General features: G+C 40.2%; 1 protein-coding gene across 1 annotated transcript; it reads left to right on the top strand.

The window, feature by feature from the left end:
- Window positions 1-2,573: 2,573 nt before the first annotated feature.
- opn4xa (opsin 4xa) lies at window positions 2,574-22,644 on the top strand. Its single transcript, XM_030065296.1, has 9 exons — window positions 2,574-2,707; window positions 14,635-14,768; window positions 16,104-16,307; window positions 16,401-16,572; window positions 17,263-17,424; window positions 19,857-19,964; window positions 20,059-20,233; window positions 22,306-22,457; window positions 22,608-22,644. The coding sequence occupies exons 1-9, from the start codon at window positions 2,574-2,576 to the stop codon at window positions 22,633-22,635; spliced, it is 1,269 nt and encodes a 422-aa protein (XP_029921156.1). The 3' UTR covers window positions 22,636-22,644.
- Window positions 22,645-25,075: the final 2,431 nt, after the last annotated feature.

The raw sequence follows: 25,075 nt of genomic DNA, 5'->3' as shown, positions 1-25,075 counted from the left end.
AATAACTGAAACAAAAGAGTGCACTCAGTAGAGTGCAGATTTCCGCCAAGTATGTCTCACCTTGACATGCAAATCTGGACAGGAAGAATTACAAGTGAAATGCCAGTGACAATATTATCTGTCCCTGTGTGTGCCTATCTGTCCGCAGCAAATCTTGCATACCACAGAGCCTATCAGCCTAACATTTTTATGCACAATTAAGACTGCATGATCAAGGACCTCTCATGGTCGTGGAGATTCAGAATCTGAGTGCTAACTCCTCAGCACCGGAAAAGGGTAGATTCGAGGCACTGCCTGCGTATCTCCCTTTCTCTGGTGCTCAGACTTGGGCAAAGACAGATACACACATACACAGTTAGATGTGGAGATAAAAAAAAAAAAGCCAGTCATTCTGATTCATGTGCTACAAGCCAGGGGTGTTTACATTAAAGAACACAAGAATTGTTTAACTGCCAGAAAAAAAGAAAGATGTTTGTCCTGTCTCTGTAATCTATTATGTCATCATTTCAACGTATAAAGTGTACTGGCTGTTCTCTGGAGAGGAGCACGTTTTCTGGTTCAAAGCAGCTGCCACTTTGATAAACTAAAAGTAATTTTGGTGGCAAAGCCTTGACAAGCATTCTAGTCCAGTTCAGAGAGTCCCATTCTTGCCTATCCCGCACCTGCAGCCTGATGAGATGGACTAGATCTGTGTGGGCGTAGAGCAGGGGTCCTATGAAAAGAGGGGCGAGATAATATAATATATTCATCTGCATTTATGAGCACACACACAACAGGCCTATGTTAAAATATGTACAGATTTCATTTGTCCACAACAACCAAATGGTAATAACCAACACAAATGAAATTACTTGTCCTCCCAATGTTTCACTGGCATAAATTAATAATGTGTAGGACAAAACAATCAACCATTCAGATGATAGAACTGCAGCAATAAGCAATAATGCACCGTCAAATCTGGCCAATAGCTGCAAGTAGAGCCTCACGCTGCCATCAAAGGCAAAATCCCCAACACCATGACCAACAGTCATTCAGCACCAAGGACAGCAAACAACAGGTGCTGCTGGTGATCCCTACACACACCTTCAGTTCAAGCTGCCTTTTGGAAAACAGTCCAGACAAAGCCTATAGAAAACACCAAGAGTAGCCTACTCACCAAGTTGGTTGCTGGTTTTCAGAAGCGTTGGTACTGTTACACTGCAAAAAACACGAAATCTTACCAAGATTATTTGTCTTATTTCAAGTCAAAAATGCCTTATTTCTAGTCAAAATATCTCATTACACTTAAAATAAGACATGATCACCTCAGAAGTAAATTGTTTTTAGACAATTTTCACTTGTTTCAAGTGAAAATTGTTTCATTTTTTGCCAGTGGAAAAAGTGAAAATTCACTTGAAATAAGTGAAAATTAGCTAGAAACAAGAAACAAATTTTGCCAATGAAACAAGCAAATTTTCACTTGTTTCAAGCAAATTTTCACTTGAAACAAGAGACAGTTGTCTAAAAACAAGTTACTTCTGAGGTGATCATGTCTTATTTTAAGTGTAATGAGATATTTTGACTAGGAATAAGACATTTTTGACTTGAAATAAGACAAATAATCTTGGTAAGATTTTGAGTTTTTGCAGTGTATAGTCTAGTCCATGTGTCGCGGGCAAGCATCACTGATTAGTGCTTGTCAAGATCGTCCTTGGTCTGCACTCTTGACTACTTTTTCCATATCCACCTTATATCCTTCTTGATGCTCAGTAGTGTTATGCTGCTGCTTGCATGTAGACTCATAAATATGTTTATGCATGTAAAAAAGTTCAAGGGGCTGAAATTCTCATCTTTGGTGCTGCTGATTGGTATAGTTTTATAGATCCTGTAGACTATCTTGGGTGACTCAAATGTGGATATGTACGTCATTGGTGATTAGGAATTACTTGGTCAGTCTGTTGCAATATTGTATTGATAATTCCCTGTATTTGTACATGCACATATTTTAATGTAGCTTGGAAGTGCAAAATTGGGGTTGTAGGTGGGGAGATTAATATTTACATAGCATGTTCACATTTAGAAATCTGAGGGCCTTTTCTTGTCACCATTGCAGGCATTTTATTTTTAATTAATAAGAGCAGATCACGGATGTGTTCTAAAGTAGAGTACACTGAATTGGTATATTTCTGTTGCAAGTTATGTACATATAAAATAATAATAATAATAGACAGCGCAAACAAATCAAATACCAGCATATTAAAAACACGCAGAGGAACGTTTTCTGTAGTCACAAGTACAAGAGAAAGTTCAAAGCAATGCCACACTATCTCGAGCAAACTGACTCAGTGAAACGACAGTTAAAATGGACCAGAGAGTGCAGATTCAGGTGGGTATCCATACACAAGCCCCTAGACATTTCAGATGCTAATCACAATGTGTAGTCTTCCATAATGCTCAACAATTTAGGGAGTCATGGAGCTAAGGGATATATGAAAGTTTGTGGCACATGCTGGGCTCTGCAGATTGACTTTCTGCTGCTGACGTGTGTGTGTGTGTGTGTGTGTGTGTGTGTGTGTGTGTGTTTTGTCACAGACATGGACATGGACCAAGGATTCTATCGGAGGGTAGATGTCCAGGACCACGCTCACTACATTGTTGCCTTTTTTGTCTTGGTGATCGGAGCAGTGGGTGTTACTGGGAATGCCCTGGTCATGTACGCCTTTTTCTGGTAGGTCACATTCTTTTTAGGGGTTTAAATCACAAGTTTAATTTTGACACAATACGATATCACTTGTTTGGATTTGCCAACATCACAGAGTCAGCCATGATACAGTTTTGATTCAATTCAATTCAGGAGCCTTTAATCGACTGGTATGAGCATGTGATTTGTCAGTTGACCTGTCTTTTCTCTGAAATCCAAGATTTTTCCACACTGCTGATGTATTCCTGAGAAGGGAGCAGATATCCTCAGTGTCTTTTACTTTGCTGCTGCCATTATCAGCCTTGTTTTGACTTCATGGCTGAGTCTGAAGCAGCAGCCTGGTTGGCTCATTGTGCCCCTCATCATTCACCCAGTCAGGCTCTGCCCTGTATGAGGAAACTGTATTAGACAGCTTAGCATGCCTTCTTTAAACAAACTGTTTCTTAACCAAGCAAGCTCACTCCATCTTATACCGCAAAGATTTACCATAAGGGGATGTCATATTTGTTATTTGTTTGTTATTAGCTGGTTGAATTAAATTAAATTGAATTAAATTACATTAAATTAAATAAATGAAATTAGTTATTAATTATTGTTGCTGTGAATTATATTTGTCAGAGTATCACATAGTGCCTTCATTGCTGGCTCATAGTGCACTGATGTTTTACAGCTTCCTCAGAGATTGGTGGTGTGTTCAAGGCTGGTTGTATTCAAAAGGGAAGCTCACTGCCTGACCAGCGGATGCACCTCGTTATAGTCCAAACCTCTTTCCTGGTTCGTCAGACAGCTTCACAAGCTGATATGAACTACTTCAAACCACATAAACTGATGCATTTTTGATCCAGTATTTTGTCATGCTGGACAGAGAGCAATTTCATTCACTAATACTGTTTCAGGAAGAAGGAACCACTTGGGATTTGCAAAGTCTTTTGTGGGTCCATTCCTTATCCAGTTTGGTCTATTACAGCAAAGTGTGCAAATTCATCATTGTGACTGTGTGTGTGTGTTTGTGTGTGTGTCTGTGTCAGTAATCTGCTCTGCAAAGGTTTTTCGAGACAAACTGACACATCACACACTCTCCTTCACAAATTCTCCTTCTTGATGAGCTTTCAGCTTTTAGCTCACTCACCACTGTCTCTGTGTGAATGCCGTCTTGTGAGAGCTGCTTGTTGGCGAAGCTCTTGGAAAACGTGACATTCTGTATCTACTTTTCTTGACAGTCGCCATGACACATGTACGTGTGTGTTTACCCTGATCTGAGCGCCCGCTTCCTTTCGGCGCCCATGTTAACCAGTTGGGCTGTTCAGGCAGGATGTAGTGCGGACAGCTCACGATCTGAAGCGCTAGTTTCAGTGTCGAGTGTGTTTTCTCGATGACAGGCGTCCAGCTGGTGGGCACCACCTGGAATGAGGTGTCAGTCTGTTATTTTCCCACAGGCCATAGAGAATGGCAGGCCTATGAGAATGGGCCTTACACACCTCCCCTTTCCTGCTTTATGGGATAGGGATCGCTGGTTTCTTTCAAGATATTATGAAAAAAATACATATACCTCCCAAACACTATTTTTTTCACCCGACTCACCTGACAGAAAAACACCCTCCCCCTTCTCTGAATTAATTTTATTAATGTAATTCATCTCAAACATTGACAAACTACAGTACAATTATAAACCAACATAGCTATACTTGCAGTTATCAGAACACATCAGAAGAATGCCTTTGATGTACAAATGATCATTATATGCAGATGGCACAAATGCTCACTTGCTCACCCTATAGTTACTTCCCACTGGTGGTGCCTCTCAGTGATCTCCATATTGTGCAAGCTTAAGAGCAGGAGAAATGTTGGCTGCTGAATCCACAGTTAAAGTGGCTAGCTAAGACAGCAGCACCCACACGGAGCTCCAGCTGCTCCGTGTGTTCCTTAAGACGCCAATGGTAGCATTACTGTTTCACCAAGAAAGTAAATTTGTGTGTAAATACAGTCCAGATTATATGGTTTTGTCAGTGGAGATGATGATGAAGAGCCCAAAGCCCATTGTGTGGAATGCGGCCTGATGCTGTCAAATGAGCCTTCGACTGAAGCAGCAGAGACCAGAAACCGGAAAGCTTGTTGACTACTTCAGAAAAAAAGAACATGGACTACATTTGTAGAAAAAGACTATCGTGTCTTTGACTGCAATCTAACAATCTGAATGTGCATTGAAAGCTGGGTGCTGCCAACCCCTGGGGATATGTGCTACCAAGATGACTGGGGAGGCTGCTACGAAGTAGCTGTTGAGTTGGCGAATTTCAGAAATGGCCTCAGACGTACAGACCTAGGTTCTGGAGGGAATATGTATAACTGGATGATTGCCATAATGCCACATTACTGCTGTTTTTTGTACATTATCATTGGGGCAGTAGTATGTATGAAGTCATGCTTTTTTGTAGAGAGCTACCAATGAAAACTACGGCTCAGGAACATTTTCGTTGCCTGGAAGAGTACTTCACCCAGAATTGCCTGGAGTGGATGGACTGTGTTGACGTTTGCAGTGACGGTGCAGTGTCAATGACCCTAAACATAGTGGCATCATCAGACAGATACTTGGTCGGGCACCTGAGGCTAAATGGGTACTCTGCTTTCTCTATTGTGAAATCCTTGCACTGAAAAGGATCTCACAAAGTGATGGATGTGGTTGTGAACACTGTCAACTTCATTAAATGCTGTGAACTCGAGATGTTTTTCTCGGCTGTGTGAGTGCATGGAGGCAGATCATGTCCAGTTGCTGTACCACAGTTGAGGTGAGAGGGCTCTCGGAAGGATTCAGTCACCTGTTTGAACTGAGGAATGAAGTATAGTCTTTTCTTACAGAGAAAACGTCCCTATTTGCACACCAAAAGTTGCTTGCTACCTCTTTGACATCTTTTCAGTACTTAACGAGTTGAACCTCCAGGTATGCTGCTATACCTCCAGGAGGTATAGCAGCGTATTTTGGGTTTCTGACAAAGTCAAAACTTTCAAACAAAAACTGTCACTATGGACCAGTGGAGCCCAGGAGGAGAATATGGACATGTTTCACTCCCCACATGTGAAAAAAGGAAAATAAAGGAGGATGCGGTTTTGGTCCTTAAAGTGCTGGGGTAATCGAACAGTTTCTAGGGCCGTAGATGTTTTTTACAGAAAGGTAAGAAGACATGCAAGAGGAAGAGGAGACGGAGCATGACAAGATGGAGGAGGAGAGGGACTCGCATCACCAGCAATGGCCAGTGACTAAGATCACTAGCCATGCTAATCAGTGTAGTGCTACAAGTGACCTGGAGACGGACCACGGGGCCCAATCAGGAAAAATTACCCTTCACGGCTAATAGGTAACAAGCAAAGGTCTTTCTGCAATGGACTTAGCGGTCTCAGGCATAGTGACACTGTCAGACAAACGCACAGAGGAGTCTTGGGGGGAAATTCAGGACAGAACAACAGGCCTCTTCACACAATTTAATGTAAGCCAGAGTGGGACACCTGGGAGTAGACAGGCACAGCATCGTCAATGTCTACAGGAGTTTGGCCCCAACTGAGTGAACAGTTATTACATCACCAGATCCCCTGCACATGCATTGTTTCTACCTGGTAATTGACACACTTATGGGTGAAACGAAAAGACGTTTCTCAACTGAGGACAGCAGAGTCCAGAACAAAGCCTGGAGCATAGAGCAAATAGCACTTGGTGGTATTTGTGCTAAAAATTGCCTGTCTATGCTGACCAAAGAATAACTGGTATGTTTCTAATGAATTGATAAAGGGAGTGCATCTCTGAGATCAGATGACTAATGCCACTATCAGCAACCATCTACAGGGTGTGACAAACCATAGGCTTCAGTCCTCATTTGGATGGAGGGGTTTTGCCAACCTAACCCGGGAAGTCAGACAGGGCATAGTAAAAACAAACAAACAAAAACAACAACAACAACAAAAAAAATCCACAAGTTTGTAATTCACACAACTGTTGTGTGGTACTGATGCTGGGGCCTTACATATCGGTTGATACCAGATACCGATCTGATACCCTTGTTGATTTAAGAAGCTACACACCTCAACAGCAGCGGCGGCTCCCTTTGATCTGCTCAGCTGCTGGAATTCCTCGTGCTCCTTCACGTGGTGTTTCTGGAGGTGCTTGATTAAATGTGTGGTATTATATCTGGCAGTGCTACCATCACCCCTGGCAACATTCATTTTACATACATTGCAAACTGCCGTCGAGCTAGTTGGCGTGCTAAGGGTGAAAGACCTCCATATCGCAGACCCTTTCGTTCGCTCCATGTTGCTTGTGTTTGCAACTCAACTAAATCAACTCTCGTGGCATGTGGCACACGTACCGCACACGTGCCGTATGACGTAGACCATGTTGTAAAGATTTAAAGGGGAAGGATCGGTTTTACGGATCGGCTGCTTTTACATATACCCGATCAAGGTAAAATGTTGATATCGGCACCGATATCCAATGCTAATATCGGATCGGTGCATCCCTATGTGTGGTCATTGCTCATTGCTGTTGACAAAGGAAAGGATTAAAGTACATGGAAGTGTGAGAGAAGTAATGACGAAAAAAGCATTGGCAAACATGTCAGAAAACACTGTTTTCCAGTTCAGTCAATAAGAACTTTGTGGCTTTTGGGCAGAGAGATCAAGACACATAACTGGTTTGACGTAGTGGGACAGACAGGCTGAGGACAGCCGGATACAGACAGAGAGAAATTATTTAGGACCAGCATTCTTGACAGATGGTAAAATGTGTCGCACAATATAAGACTAAAATTACACTAAAATTACACAAAATGTTTGGAAAAGGGGTTGCGAAGAGAATGTCAAACAAACTTAAAGGAAGTTTTTTTTTTTGATGTCACTGTGCCTAGCAAGATGTCTTTTTACCCCCAAAGTACTACAGTACTTCTTACCAAGAATACTGTAGGGCCTTAACTACCTAGGATAATAACATTGGCTAGTTAAGTTGCTATGACATAGAAAGCCTAGTCTTCACACTATGCAGTCAGTGATTGGAAAATGTGTATTTTTCCTTAACTTTTGTGTTGTGCAGGTAAGTAGCAGATAAGTAGCAGCGGAATAACAAGCTTTCACTTCTACCACTTCATATGCACACCTTAACAATAGTACTGCACACAGTCTTATGCCTGAATTAATAGCCTACACCTCTTACTAACGCTGTATAACTGCTGGTCGTTGTATTAATATCCTACAACAGAACAGAAATAGGATTACTATAAAGAGAAGATTTCCCGAGCATTTATATGGGCTACGCAAACTTCAATCCACATGATAAAAATTAATCCACGGACCACCAAAGTAACGTTTGACTGTTTAATTAAATCAACTTAAAATTACTCTGGCATGGTTGAAGGGGATGAGCTCCAGTACGGTACGGGCGCTCATGCACGAGCACATGCACGGTCACGCACACAGCGCACGAACATGGATACAACATAAATCATGCCGTCCTCCTGCTTCCGCAAAATAGTTTAATGCGCGCAGCGCGATTAACTGTGAATTGCGGCATTGCACAATCAATAATCAACTGATATTAATAATCAACCAGATCCAGCAGACCTGACCAGCTGGCCTCGCACTCCGTGCGGCGCTGGCAGGCACTGAGCAGGCACGGCTCCCTCAAAATTTCACAGTGAGCACGTTTACATGCACACCTTATTCCTGTATTAACCGGAATATTTGCAATATTCCGGTTGCGCACGTGTCATGTAAACACGCACCGAACCCGATTAAGGTCATATTCCGGTTGGAGAGAATTCCGAATAAGCCCCCTGGAATATTCCTGTTCCAACCGGAATATTGGGGCATGTAACCACCTTAGTCGGAAAACTCCCCGAACCGGAATATTCAGTCACGACTGCGCATGCTCGACTCACAAGGAATTCTGTGGCGTCTTTGTTGCTATGGTTACCTGCAAGCGGGGAAAACGGCAGGGCGAACAGCAGCAAGAGCCAGGAGACTGCAGTCCACCTTCAGCTAATGAAAGACTTAAATATCACGGAGTATATCGATGGGAGAAAACATAGAACTAGCGACAGAAGAAGAAGAAAAAGAAGAAGACGACGAGGAAGACGACTTCTTCGTCTGTTTTTCCGGCAGACCAGACGCCTATACGCGTACTGCTGCCCCCCGCGGCTGAGTGTCGCATTACGTCACAGAGTGGAATACGCCGAAACACGGGGGCATGCCAAGTAACATGTAAACGGAATATTCCAGTTGCCGCAGCGCAGTTACCTTAACCGGAATATTGAGCCGAACCGGAATATGGTGTGCATGTAAACGTACTCACTGTTTCCAGCCAGAGGAGCTCGTCACTACAAGGGGAGCTGTGCTCCCCTTAGCTCCCCCTTATTTCGCACCCTGCTCAGAACCTACTACTATCAGCCTAAAATGTTTTGTGCACACATAATGCCTGTACCATAAAGAACTTCTTGTGGTTGCTGTGAGTCAAAACGTTTTCAAAATGTTTGTTTTGGGTACTTCTGTTCTCTTTCCATTCTGTTCTGTACCACTCTTGACCATCCTTCTCTGTCTCTCTCTCTCTTCGTCTACCTCACTCTACCATGCATCTCTCTTGCTATCTTACTTGATTCACTGTCTAGCCTGTTCGTTTTTCTAATTCTATTGTGGACGTGTCTGCTCTGATCCCGGGTAAAAAAAATGTGATGCACATTAGGGCTGGGTATTGTTAAGAACCTCACGATTCGATTCGATTTCGATTCTTTGGGTAACAATTCGATTCGATTTCGATTCAATTCGATATTGATTTAAACACTTCGATATCGATTCTGTAATAAGTCGAAATGCTTAAATAATTTTTGCTGCTGACGTTAACTTGGAGTGACACACCCCCAGCTGAAATAAAACATCTGCCAGTGAGTTTATTAAAAGACAGATGTTTTTATGGCGCCGGCACTGGAAAGCAGTAGCCTATATTTAAATATAACTGTTCATATGAGTTAGTTGTAGATAAAAAAAAAAAAATCAGCTGTGTTGGTGAGTTGCTGTCACGGCAACTGTTAGATTAAAAATGACTGAGAAGTCGGCAGAAGCATAACTATCAGTCCATGACAAAAATATTTTTTCCAGCGGATATTCTAGTAACAACATGACTGAGCTAGCAGAGCAGTTGGCTGGCTGACAAGGACTAGTTAACGTCAGATCTCATGTATTTCCGCAGAAACGGAGAGAATACCGGCAAAAAACATTGATATTCTGAGAGCGAAATGCTCACAGTAATGCACACACATTTTGATTATACATTTAATTTTGTTGGTAATAGTTGTATAATCGCATTATTACATGAGAGGGTGCGCTTGACCGTCATTATTGTCACTTCAGTGATGCGCCCGTCAGCATCAAGCACACCCTCTCATGTAATAATGCTTAAAGGATAAAGGACGTGTCGAGTTGCATCTGTTTTGGTTTAGCCACAGGTTGCTGCATAACATCGGCATGGTGTCAGCTAAGGTGGCTGCGCAGGTTCGCGGTATTATTACACTACCTTAATACTGCCTGGCACAGTTTACACACGACTTGACTCTTGTCTCTTACCTGTGTTCCGGGGTTACATTTAAATCCAAAGGGAGCCCAACGTCAGATTTTAAAGTCACAGGTGCCGACTTAACGCTACAGCTACTTGCTTTCATGTTGTTGTTGTGTACAGTGCGGCTTCCGTCCGTACAACGTGAATCACACGGAGGTGTTGCTCACCGCGCCCCCTACTGGTTAGGAGTTGAATCGATTCAGAGGCTTTTGTGAATCGATATTGAATTGTGAAAAAAGATATTGCAATGCATTGATGAATCGATATTTTTACCCACCCCTAATGCACATTGATGTACATTGTGTTTTTTGGGTGAGTTTACCAATACTGACAAGCAGGCCAAGAAACACAACACTGTAAAAAAAAAAAAATAAAAAATAGCTGCTGAGTCTCTCCTGCGTTGTAGTCAGCACATAGCCAAGAGCTGGGGAGCCTACAGATCAAAAAAGTGGAGATACACCTCGCAAAGATCTGCATAGATCTGCATTTTACTCAGTGCACTCTTCTGGTTTATTATCTTTTTCAGCAATATCAGGTGCAGATGAATGTCCCAAAATTTCCAAGCCAGTGTATGCTTTTTTTTTTTTTTTTTTACATCTTGGTAATCGCTTATCCTCACATACAAATCCATCTGTTTGTTTGATTTCATCAAACAACATGACATATCCGATGCTTATTTCATTAAGACTCTTAATTTAAGCAGCAAGAGCAAATGTTATTAAAGAAAAACATATGAGTTTACCACATGCAAATCTTGTAACAATCAGGCTCATATCCTCATATGTGCACCTGGAAGAATGTAGGAATTCATCACCTTCAATGCCCAATTTCTCTCTGCTGTGAGACCTTCATTCTTTACGGTTACACTGGACAAACCACTGAGCCACATGTGTATGCCTTCTGTCACCAAGACACAGAAATACCACTCTGTAGCTCCCAGCAACATCGAAAATAAGTCTTAAGGTCAAACTCATGTGTCATAACACATGAGTGTTATGCAGCACTCCTCATATTTACACCAAAAATTAATGCCAGCGCTAGACTCTTTGGGTTAATTTTGGTTTGAAAATAATAAGGTGGAAACTGTGTATACCCTAACACTACTCCAGGTTTGTGTGATAAATGAAGGACTGAGCAGCTCTTTAAATATTCATGACTCTATATTTGTGCACCAGTTGTAATTTGAAAAATAAACAGGAAGCGATTGAAATGCAGCAGCTCATGTTTAGAGATGAACAGGGATATGACATTGTGATGGGCAGTGTGCCTAAATGGGTAGCTTTATAGAAATGAATGGATGCTAAAATTTATTTATGTCTTAGGGAATGTGAGCATGAGGTCAGAAAGCATGAATAATGGTGGAGAGAGTGCACATGTACATAATGTACAAAACCAGCACATTAAGAAAATTACCATAAGAACATAAGACACCATAAGTGTGTTTCCACTGGTATGACTCCTGCTGTGGCCTGACATTGATGGTGATGTAATAAAATATAGTAGTGAGCTGCCCTGCACAGTACTGGAAGAGATAACAATATACAATATACAGTACATTTTCTTGTTTTTCTCAATTTTATGTTTCCTACCTGAAGAAATTATTTTTTACGTTCAGAAATGTTTTATAATCCAATCCAATGTGTGTCACTCTGTGTCACATATTTGTTTATTTGTTGTTAACAGTGGTTATTTTGATGTTTCTGTAACTTATTGACACGAACAAGTCAGACACACATTAAAAATTAATTAATTAATTAACTAAAAAAACAGACAGAAAAACAAGGAAAGTAATCTCTACCACCTCCCACCCACAACCCCAGTATGGTGGAAGTTTCTCCCTCATTCATGGTTGAAAAATAGCTAAAATAATATGCAATCAAGTAAGGTATGAAATCCTAATAAATATTAATGAAGTGTGTGTTACAACAGGTTTTCATATTAACCCACCAGCTGGGAACATGTAATGATGGTAGTCAGGCTGGAAGAGAGCTGCATATTTTCCATGTGTTGCTGGCTGCCTCCTCACACTGTCCAGGATCTTTTCAGGTGTATCATAGGACGCTAACTCATTTATGCATTGCCTCTGTGAAGGAGTTCAGATTTCCAGTTCTGTGGAATCTGTCTTTTTCACAGCTGTGCCTGTGATTACTATAAAGTATGTTTTATTATGGTTCATATTAAGGTCTTGTACATCTCTCAAAATCCAGACCCTTGGGTCATGTGAAATTTCACTTTTTTTAGTATCTGAGGTTATTCTAATGATGCTCTTCCAGATAAGAGCAATTCCAAAGTATATGAAGTAAATCTTCAGCACAGGTTTTACACCTCTTGCAGTTGGGAGAGACATGATAGAATATTTTATGGAGTCTATGTGAAGTGTAAAAGGTTGTGTTAAAGATGTCAAACTGTATTTGTTTATGTTTAGTTGAGATTAATATAGTCTGAGACTTGTCAATGATATTACACCAATCAGTGTCATCATAATTGCATTCAAGATTTAATTCCTCTTTTTTTTAATATATCAATCTTAGTTAAGATTGGCAGTCTGCTGTTTAAAATAATTTAAACTGAAGATGTCAGTCCCTTTGTATACAAGGCTTCACTAAGCAAATGCTTTTCAAACAGGCAGTCTGTTGGAATTTGTGGAAAGTCTGTATAACTGTTATGAATCCAACATCTAATCTGAAAATATTTAAATCAATAATAATTTGGCAGCTTACAATTTCCAGTTAACAGTGGCTATTTTATTTGAGGGTTGTTTTTTTTTTTTTTATATAGATCTGTAGGGGCCATCTGTCTAGTTGCTTTCTCTGATGTCAGCATCGATTAAGTACAAGAACAGCGATTGAATTGCCCTTGCAGCCAGTGATGTCACAGTCCTGTAGCGAGGTTCCTGACTAATCAAAACTATGCAGGTTATGATGATGTTATGTGGAAGTGCAGCTTCACACACATGGATTCAAAACGTCTCAACAACTTTTGCTATCACAAACCCAAAAAGAGAGGACACATGAATTGCAACACTCATCTTGCATTCACTTTGGAGAGGAACACTCCTGGTGAAAGGCTTGTTCTTGTGACAGGGAAGAGGCAGATGAGTCCAACTTGAAGGGTGTGTTATAGTAGTACATATAGTAGTACATACCACAATATGGGTAAGAACCCAAACTATCATTTTAAAAAATATATACTTCATAGTTGTCATTCCTTAGGTACATATGACTGGAAAACAGAGAGATATTGTCCCAAAAATGTCTAAAAATTTGTCACTGGATTTCATGATCTATATTAACTCCAAAGTCACACTGACAATGGCAATGATTCATCAGACACAGGAGACAGTTTCCAATTGATTGGTGATGCCATTTAGCCCTCCCCCTTTTCTGACTGTCTTGATTTGAATTGTGTTTATGTATTGATCCGCAATCACAGTGAAATGTTTCATCTGTTGATCCCAATGTCCCGTTTGTTAGAATAAGTTTGAATTTGAAGACGTTGTCTTTTTTGTGAGACAGATGGTTGGTCATATGCCAGAGTTGTGCATCGATTAAATGTTATCCCTGCCAAGCCCACTTTTTTCCTGGCTGTTTCCATTCTCTTTTATATATCGATCCCAACACTGCACTAACAAGAGGAACGGCTTGTCAGACTCGACTGTTTTCCATTGATTTTCTATGTCTATTGATTGCAAAGTTGCAATGACATGAGTGATGGCTTATTGGACTCAGGAATGAGAACCCTATCGACTGGTGATGTCATTTAAGCCTTGTTCCCTTTCCTGACTGGCTGTTTTACTTTTGTGTGTTTTCAGTCGTCGCAAATTTGCATTAAATTGTGTCATGGCTTATTGTACTCAGGAGAGAATTTCCTGTCTAGTGGTGATTACATTTAAGCCCCCTCCCCCTTTCCTGGTTGGCAACTTTTTCATCATCTATATTTTTTGAATTGAAACCATACTGTAATGTATCTCAGCTCTTTGGACTCAAGGTCCCTATTAATTGATGGTGTCATTAACGATGCTCCAACTTGGTTTGTTGTTTTTCACTGTCTCTGTATATATTGACCCCAAAATTGCATCTATGATAACAGTGATGAACCCAGTATGCAGGACTTCACTGATAAAACTATGCCAAAGCTTATATCTATTTATTTATTTATTCATTAATTTTTAGCATTGAAAATAAGGTTTATATAAACAGTTGAGCTTTTTAATGACTACTGCTAAAGTATAGTAGTTGCCAACCTTCACTACCTATCTATCTATCTATCTATCTATCTATCCATATTTATTCATTTATTTATATATCCTTATGGTTAAAAACATCAACTTTTTATGATGTCAAGACTGTTTATCTCTCCTTTGTTTCAGTAACAAAAAGCTTCGGACTCCCCCAAACTATTTCATCATGAACCTGGCGGTCAGTGACTTCCTCATGGCTATAACACAGTCACCCATCTTCTTTGTCAACTCTCTTTACAAGGGTTGGATCTTTGGGGAAACAGGTATTTTATTTACATTCAACTTGCACACACTTCGCATTTTTCAGTGGCATTCCTTTATCGAGGAATAGTTCACTGAATGAGTTCATCATGTTAGTGTCTGTGTGTTTGGATCTAATGTCTTGACTAATATGATTTTCACCACACAACTACCTTGCTACCAAGTACCTTACTGTAAGTTACGTGGTAGCATGTGAATGGTGATGATATGTATGTTGAAAAGATATGCTTGTGAAATAAACATCATCTGAAAGCTGGGAAGCTGAAGAATAATAACATATTAACAGACATATTGTTATGTTGATACCGTTTGTTATACAGATTTGGTGCACAATTTAACCATTTTTGGCCACATGAAAAGTAATAAAAATGGTTACAAATCTCTCCAAAATAACACATTAGGACACAAAGACCTTGAGGAACATCACAGAAAGATTCGCTTTGGTGTCAAAAACCTTTGACATTTGGAGATTTCTGTAAGAACTGCATTTTTCAGTGATTTAATGGCAAGCATTCTGTTGTAGAAATGTGTCAGAAACTCCTCCTTACTGTGAATATACCTGGAAAACCAGACATCCTCAGAATGGCTTAGGTCTCTAGTTTGAGATTGTAATGTTTCATGAGGCTGTGAATATCTTAGGGGTCACTGTAGGTCATTATATACAGTGACATCAGGTTTCCAAAAAAATGCTCTCAACTACAATGAAATGGCTGCTATGGGGGCTAACATCATCACACAGGAATCAAATGTGGCTCACTGAATCCACAAGAGTCTCAGCTTTCCAGTCAAAGCCAACTGATGCAGCTCCAAGACTGTTTAGGCCCCAGTCTGCACACACACACCATTTTACAACAGGCCACAAGAACACATTTGGACTGCAGGGTTTGTGACCCAAGCGCTGAAAATAGAAATGTTAGTTTTTCCCTCGCCAAAATCTAGCCAAAAATCGCAGCAATATTTAGCCCATTTAGCCTGTGATAACCTAGCATGACATGCTTGGTATCAATCAATTTCTTAGTCTAGTTTCATATGAGTATCTTCACTTTAGCCCTCTACAGTCTCTGACGGGGAGTGAGTTGGCCAGGCCTGCTGGAGGGCCATAGTCACTCTTGAAGTTTTTCCAAGCCAATCATATTACTTAGTCGGAACAAATAATAATAAAACAAATAATTTTCAAATAAAAATAACAATACATATGTTGTAGGGTACTCATCAGTGCAACATTTTACTCTTACTTGAGCTCCCCAAGTCAGAGGCTCCACCCCACATTACCATAAACTTGCGCTCTCTCTCTGTCTCTTTAAAATGCGTTTTGTTGTTGTTGTTTTTCTCTATAGGCTGCAAGATGTATGCTTTCTGTGGGGCTTTATTTGGGATCACATCCATGATCAATCTCCTGGCTATCTCTGTAGACCGCTACATTGTCATCACTAAGCCTCTGCAGGCTATGCAATGGTCCTCCAAGAGACGAACGTCCCTCACCATTGTCCTGGTGTGGCTGTACTCACTAGCATGGAGCCTAGCACCACTTTTGGGGTGGAGTATGTGATTTATTCACTCTCATCTTCTCACTCTTTTTGTAAAGGCATACTGTTTTTGTTTTGTTTCCTTTCACACCCAATACTTTTCTCTAGGTTCCTACATCCCAGAGGGCCTGATGACCTCGTGCACATGGGACTATGTGACCTCCACTCCAGCGAATAAGAGTTATACCCTGATGCTGTGCTGCTTCGTGTTCTTCATACCACTGGGCATTATATCCTACTGCTATCTGTGCATGTTCCTGGCTATTCGCCGTACGAGCAGGTGAATGAGCACAAATATGTGAACATGCAGCACATCACACTCTTTGGCCTGTTGTTGCTAAGCAGTTATTGTTCATTATGTTTACATGCACCAAATAATCTAATTGTTTCCAATAGTTAAGAACACAAGAACATAAGAACACGAAGAACATAATTGCATTTATATAATCAGAGTATGGTGTTTACATGGTCTCTGTCTTACTCACATTATGGACTTCATCACATTATAAAACTGTTATTTAAAATGTTAGTTTTGCTACTGTTTTGCCAATTGATAACATATAACACATTTTTTATTTTAAACATCAAGGAAAATGTGATGTGTTTTAGGTTTCTAGTGGCAGTATTAATGATAAATTTGGAACAAATATAACAAGCCACATTCTATCGTGTTAATTATTACAACACATTAGGCCCGGGGTCTACATTGAGTGCAAAATACCAAAGTAATAATAGTGTTGCCGAAATCAAGACAAATAACAATCTCAGATTATCACTTTGAGTTACTTCTACAGTAGCTTTTTTCTTGCAATACATTTTTAATAGTTTAGAAAATGATAAATATTTGACTACTCTAAGCTTGGTCTGTCCAAGTGACTGAATTAGTTTACCTTCAGTGGCCACTTTAGTCTATCACTAGGCTTAATTCAAGTCTGAAAAACTCTCTCATTCCTGCTCTTTGTCCTGTCAGAGATGTTGAGAAGCTGGGGACTCAGGTGAGGAAGTCAACCCTGATCCAGCAGCAGTCCATCAAGACTGAATGGAAGTTGGCCAAGATTGCCTTTGTGGTCATCATAGTGTTTGTGCTTTCCTGGTCACCCTATGCATGTGTCACTCTCATCGCCTGGGCTGGGTAAATATACTGGATGATGAGGGATCCTCACAGTCTTGTTGTTCTTTTGGTAGTCAGGCTATATTATGGTGTATTAGGGAAAAAAAATTATGGAGCTGGGGAAGGGAGGTGATCATACATTTACAAGAACAAACTCAGAAAAAAACCTTGAAAATTCTGAGATTATAAAGCCACAAACTTAGAAAAAAAATATAATAACTTTAATCTAATAATATTATAACAGCACATAATAATAATATAATAACTTTGTGACATTGCCGTGACTTAGGGCTATTCAGAAGAAAGTAATATTGTGATTCTGAAAGAATTTTTGAGTTTTTTTCTTGGTTATTGGAATATTACCCCCACTTCCCAGTCTTGTTTTCCTTACAATGGCCCTAATACGCCATCATACTATATTACAGGGTTTTTCCTACATAGAGAATTTGGTGGTGGCCTCCACCGCCACATTTGTTACAGCTACACCAGCTCATGGCATAATTTTGATGGGTGTTTTTATGGGAAACACTAACAAGCATTGCACTGTCAGGATCTCTGTAATTTCTGTCATTTGTAACTGCAGTTGTGGCATGCAGCCACCACTAGGCATGTGGTGGTGGTGGTCACACTGTATTGAAATCAGCACAGGAAATGGTGCTATCAAAACAGCCAATGAGGGAGAGACTTCCACTTTGGTGGTGGCATTGGGGGCAACTTAATTCTTCTGAGCTAAACCACAGTTAACGTTTTCCCGTCAGTCTAAGTCAATCTTTTCAGCTTTGCAGATACAGCAAGTCGTAAAATCAGCGACTTTTTGAGAAAGTGTGGGCAGGAAGAGGAGAGTCAAGACAGGGGCAACAGTGTAGACAATCTGGTTATTATAGGCAGTTAAAAAGCAATAATTTATGTTATTGATGAGATATGGCAAATTTGTCAGATCTGAAAGCAATGCAACCCAACCAGAAGCCAAGGACGAGGGTCAGGGTGCAGGACAATCACAGGACAAGGAGTCAAGTCGAGGGGATTCAGGCAGTTGCCAGTGCCAATTAACGTTAGGAGTGCCAAAATAAAAAAATATAATACAAAATAAGAGCTGAACAACTTGTCTGACAGCTGGTCAGTTAAACAGGTGGGCTCTCTTTCTTCTCAGGTCAGGTTTGTGCTGCAGCCTCAGCAGATTCTTTGGAACAGCTCAGTTGGCTGCCTGAGGTAGGACTACTACTAGCCCAGCACACCTTTCTTAGTATGATCTGAGAGCAGGGCCTGTGGTTCTTAACGTGGGGTCCAGGAAGCTCTACAATGCAAAAAGTCCAAATCTTACCAAGATTATTTGTCTTATTTCAGGTAAAAATGTCTTATTTCTAGTCAAAATATCTCATTACACTTAAAATAAGAGATGATCAGCTCAGAAATTACTTGTCTTTAGACAATTTTCACTTGTTTCAAGTGAAAATCTACTTGAAACAAGTGAAAATGAGCTTGAAACAAGAAACAAATGTTGCCAATGGAACAAGCAATTTTTTACTTGTGACACAAGTGAACAAGTAAAAATTTGCTTGTTCCATTGGCAACATTTGTTTCTTGTTTCAAGCTCATTTTCACTTGAAACAAGTGAAAATTGTCTAAAAACAAGTTATTTCTGAGCTGATCATGTCTTATTTTAAGTGTAATGAGATATTTTGACTAGAAATAAGACATTTTTACTTGAAATAAGACAAATAATCTTGGTAAGATTTTGACTTTTTGCAGTGTAGGGATCCTTGATGGTTTTCCTGGGGGTCCCTTTAGAAAAATTTGAAGTCTAATTGTACTAAAATGTTGAACAGTTGAAGGCACGGCACTTTAGCTGTTATCCCTTTAGAAAGCTTTGGGAGACAGGCTATTTCTAAATGTAATTTGGGCCAGCTCTAATTGGAGACACTTGATAACCAACGCACTGTTGAGGAAAACTGGTACAACTGTCACCAGTTCCAGATTTGGCTCACACCTCTAAGATAATGGATGCAACGTGACAGAGGGCACCCTGATGGAGAGAGAAAATCAAGCATGTGATTCCTAGTGACTTGAGCACAACACCTCTGGGTCATGAGCACAGCGTATGAACAGGGACTGCGGGAAGAAGCTGTACACAGCACGCTATGGAAAATGGAACCTGGTGGCCAATTAAGAAGGGCAGAGACATGCAGAGATGCATGACTGATCACACGGGCACATACGCATGCAGAGGCAGGGAGACAAGGCAGGGTGGGGAGGGTGCCTGGGGATAAGCCTAGGCTGCTCGTGTGCTCAGTGTATTTGATCGAAGTTACTAGCCTTTCTTTACTGCTACCAAAATCATGTGTATGATGAGTAGTTTTATGGCATGATTAAATATTATAGATTAAGGTTAAAATATCAGACTGCAATCCCTGGTGGTGTGCAGTCCTGCTCTATATAAACTCTGTACTTTTCAGATATGGAAGCATCCTCACTCCCTACTCCAAAGCTGTCCCTGCTGTCATAGCCAAAGCATCAGCCATCTACAACCCTTTCATTTATGCCATCATTCACTCCAAATACAGGTGTGTACAGTCATCCAACTAATGCTAACCTGAGCTTAAAAGACAAACAGGGTTTATATTAAGAGATCACAGCTGTGTTTTTTTTATCCAACAGGGACACCCTGGCAGAAAAGGTCCCCTGTTTACACTTCCTAGCCCAGGCCCCCAGGAAGGACTGCTTATCAATGTCAAACAGTGAGTCCTCCTTCAAGGACTCAGTGCTGAGTAGGCAGTCATCAGGCTCCAAAACCAAGTTTCATAGTGTTTCCTCCATGTCTACAGCAGACACAGTAAGTTTGACTTCTGCACATGGTTTAAAGGGTAGAGGCAGGAGTGGGGGTGGTTTCATGCTTATCAATTTGGTTGGCTTGTAGTTACAAGAATAAACCTTTCTATATAGGGTATTTATACTAATAATAAACTCCAGGTAAATTCAGTGAATGTAATTTTTCAGTGTATTTTCAAGCCTTTGGTATTACTTCCATTAGGTCATTTATGAGTAGTTGTATTAAAACTTATCAGCAGGGACAACGGTGACATCACAGTGAAATAGTTATTTTAGACATCATGTAGCATGATTAATATTGTAATGTTGATATGAGCTCCAAAGGAATGATGATTTGATTTGGAATAAGGTCACTGATGAAACATGTAGAAAAGTTATGATTTTCACTCAGAATAACTGAGGACTTTTGTTGTAACTGTTTTTACTTACTTGCTATTATTGTGACTTCAGTAACATTTGACCTACATGGTAATTCTTATGCTAAATATTTTAGTATTCTTTCCACCCCCGGTCAATCCCCAAATTGGTATTTGGTTTTATAGTTCAATATATCTAGAAGCCACACTGCAAAGCCATTATCATACGTGTCATTATCATAGGAGAACCACTGTGAAACGCACAACAAAATAAGTTTTGCAAATGTGCACAGCTTTATATTAAATAATTCAAGTATATGAGTTAATGCAGTGTGTCATTGTGTAAACATTGTTACAGTGTATACACATTACGGCTGTATTAACATGTGCTCCCTAAATACAAGTTAGCTTTATTCATTACTTTGCATGATTAACAAAAAACAAATGTGGTTCCTAACTGACCAGCTGTCAAGGACAACACTAATCTACAAGATACAGGCATAATTACCTGATACTCCCCAAGCTGCTCAACAACACATAACTCAGGCATTTAATAGCACAACATATGACATTTGTGAGGGCCTGACCTAGAAAAGTCTATGACATAGAAATCAGGAATCTTTTGTATGTTAGCTTTGAGCCATGCCATGGTTCAAATTCAATTCAGTTTTATTTGAATAGTATCAAATCATAACAGATGTTATCTCAAGGCACTTCACAGAAACCCAACAGATATTGGTCAATCCCATGAACCAAAATCTCCCCCAAGAGCAAGCACAGAGTGACAGTGGCAAGGAAAAAACATTTGGCATAGTGGCAGACAGCTGCCTCTTGGTAAGTAGGCCTAAGGGCTAGGGGTTCCTGCAACTTTAAATATATATTTTTTTCTGTGGTAGGGTAAAGTGCTCACAGGAAAACAATGACATCTTTTAAATCTCTGATATCAAGTTCTGCACAGTAAGGCAGCATATCACATTTTTCTTAGGATTTAACTCTTTTAAGTCATATGTTTTACTAGAATGCTTAAGTAGTAGTAATACTACTACTACAACTACTATAATCATCATCATCATCAACATCATCATCATCATCATCATTAATTGTCTGTATTACTGTTTGTCAGCAAAATATCTCAAAAAGTTAAGACAGATCACCCTGGAATCATGGACCAGTTGATTAGGTAGGATTAGGTCGATTTGGTATTGATCTGGATCTAGAATTTTTTAGCCATGATGACAGGTTTTTTTTTTGTTTTTTTTTTGGATGGGGTTGGGGTGTCATAACTAGTATATTGCATTCATATGCAGGTGGAAATATCTGTTATCTGGGACATCCAAGTTGGGAGCTAAAAACAGCATTGCATTCATGTGCTATTCTGTAAGATAATCAAACTTGGGTAACAAACACAAACAAACTGTACAGATGCTGCAGCTCTGCAGCTTGGAAAATTATTCAGTGTGGGGGACTAACTGTGCTCTAGTTCAGATATATGATAGAGAATCATTCACTTAACCTTGAATAAATATATACTTGTTGGGTATGGCAACAAAAACAAGCCATTGTTAGGATATGGAACAGTTTCCATTGATCTTGAAGCAGACGGTGTAAACTGCTATCCATCCTATTGTTACAGTCTAGTCAAACATCACTTATAAAACAAGAGGGAAGTTCTAAATCACAAGCTTACCTCACTATCTGGTAACATGTGTATCTCTTGCAGCAGGTGTGGAGTGATGTGGAGCTAGACCCCATACAGCAGCAGGGCTATTCTCTGAGGTCCAGTCGCTCCCAGGGAGCTCTTGGGGAGAAAGAGCACAAACCATCAGCTCAGCAGAGCAGGGCAAAAGACAGCCAAAGCCAGGAACAGGTAAGGTAGGTGCTCCAGGATGTTCCCCATTATTTATAGTGTTTAGTTTGAAAACTTTTAATTTGTGACAAGAGCATATATCAGCACTAAGACATATGATAACAATTGTGTGTACTTTCATTTTATACTTTTTTTTTTTTTTTTTGGTCCCCCAGGTTGCCACCCCAGAGCAAAGCTCACTGAGCAGATGTGACCACAACCTAGTGCCTCAGTCTGAAAGCATTGCAATTGCTGCGACATACCTAAAAACCAGTGAGAAGACAACTAAAAGTTGTAAAAAAGAGGAGAAACAGGAAGATGGTGCAGCAAAAGAAAGTGAAAACCAGCAGAGAGACAGCCATCTAGTACAAGAAGGACAGAAAGAAGAAAAGAAGACAACGCAGGCCCACATACATGCAGATTCTCTGAACAATATGCAGTGTGTGGATTCCCATGCTATCGTCAGTCCCATGTCAAGGAAAGGCCTGTTGGATGTGGACCATTGTAATGAGGAGAAAGAAAGCACACACAGCCAGCACAGAGACCTGCAGCAGGATTTACAGAGACAGACCTGTCCTGCTGAACTCCTGGAGTCTGTGAAGAGATTCCTCTCATGAGACTCGAGAGCTAAATGTTGAATGTGTTCATTTATGTGGAAGTGTGTTAATGTGGGACAGCAGAGTAAATGAATTTCTTTATTGTCAAAACACGCTGGGGTATTTTCCAGCCCGCTCTCATTCCCAGGGATTCAAATACCAATGCTTTGTCACACCCATCTGCGAGTAATACCAAAGCCAAAGGCACCCTTCAGCGTCTGGTACTGACCCATAGGGCACCTACTGTAAGCCAGTGGCACCCTTTTGCATCAGTATGTGATGCGAGGGGGTGGTGACGTAGTATAAAGAGTGAGAAAGTTGGATGTGGTTGGGGACCCTGGAGCAGGAAATGCAGGTTTGGTTCCTGTTTCCAGAGAAAGGAAGTGAGACATCTTGTTGTTGGCGTGTGACTGAGATCATGTCAAGTTGCCAGTTTTTCTGCCTAAATCTAATCTTTACCTAGCCATAACCAAGTGTTTTCGTTGTCCAACTCCAACCTTTCCTTAACCTTAACCAAGTGGCTATTAGTGCTGGGCGATATGACCAAAAATTCATATCACGGTATAAATTGCATCCCTCACGGTAACGGTATATATCGCGGTATAAATGTTGCAGTGTAAAACTTATCATGGAAGTGTTTCTAAATGGGTTTTTTAGACCCTTTGCAAGGCTAAATTGTTTTAAAAACAATAACAACAACAACAACAAAAAAAAGATATAATGTAATTTTTTGAGCATTTATTGTCCGAAGAACAAGAGAGGTACAGATTTAGAAGTACAAAAATTCTCACAAAAATAAAGTGAATATTGTAAACAGTTCTCTTGTGCAAAAAGTGTCACAGAACATTTGGTTTAATATTTAAAATTAGCTGCAAACATAAACGCTGAACTTTGGTTCCTCTACTCCAAAGTGCAAAATTTTGGACTAGAGGACTTTGGGGGGTTACGACGGATCTTTTGTAGCACAGAGGAGATATGTTGCTCAAACACTCGGTATGTAGTATTATGAGTTGTAGAACATAATAAATTATCTTGAAGGAGTAGATGTTTACCAGTAAGCTTGACTCCAATAATTTAACAATATGTTAAATTATTATTTGTTTTAAAAATGCAAATTACTTATCAAACAGACCTAACAATTCAACTACCAATGAATGAGCAGGAGTATGCCTGTGATAACACAGATTGAATATGAAAAATAAGCCGAAGTGATACCTCTTCTCTAAATAGACAAGCTAAGCCAGTGTGCTGCTGTTAGCCAGTGAAACTACAGCAGAGTGGCACCTCTTTGCTTTGTTTCACAATCTATGTCAGTGCGCTGCTGTAGCCTGGAAAGTTTCTCTGCCTTTTGGCTCGTGCGGTGCCGGTGCAGTTGTTATTATGTGAAATTCCGAGTTAAAAATAGATTCCGTTTTATTTGGCTAATTCCGCGATTCCGTCCGCAATTCCGTGATCAATAAGTTGACGATACCACGGTAGAGCACAAATCTCTACCGTGGCTCAATTTATAACGTTTCTACCGTCATACCGTGTATACCGCGCAGCACTAGTGGCTATGTTGCCTAAACCTAACCAAATGACACTGAGACATGGTGAAAGAGAGAAAGCCTGGTGCGTTGCATCCCAGTGCCAGAGGGTGCTTTTCGTGTTGTATCAGACACGAAAGGGCGTGACAAAGTGTCCGTGTTTGACAACTGGGATGACTGGGAATGAGAATACATTGCATTTTTGTGTAGCTGCTGTTAATACTTCTATTACAACTGTCTATCCATATGAATCTGTTTACTGATGTTTTACATAAATGTTATGGATTGTGAATATTATCATATGAATATAAAAACACCTCTTTCTGTTCAGGGTAGCCAACTGACGTAAAGTACTGTATTTCTACTAATCTTGTGTTATTTAGAAACAAGTCCTAGTCTTTTTAATCGAACTCAAACTCCAAAGGACTGAGTTCAAGTTGTAATGCACTTGTGTAAAATTAGGATCAACTTTACATCAAGAAAGTCACACCAGAGACTCAAACCAACCAATTATATCATCGG

The sequence above is a fragment of the Myripristis murdjan genome, chromosome 12, assembly GCF_902150065.1.
Source record: "Myripristis murdjan chromosome 12, fMyrMur1.1, whole genome shotgun sequence".
NCBI lineage: Eukaryota > Metazoa > Chordata > Actinopteri > Holocentriformes > Holocentridae > Myripristis > Myripristis murdjan.
The sequence above is the reverse complement of the archived record's forward strand: the minus strand, read 5'-3'. Positions and strand labels throughout refer to the sequence as shown.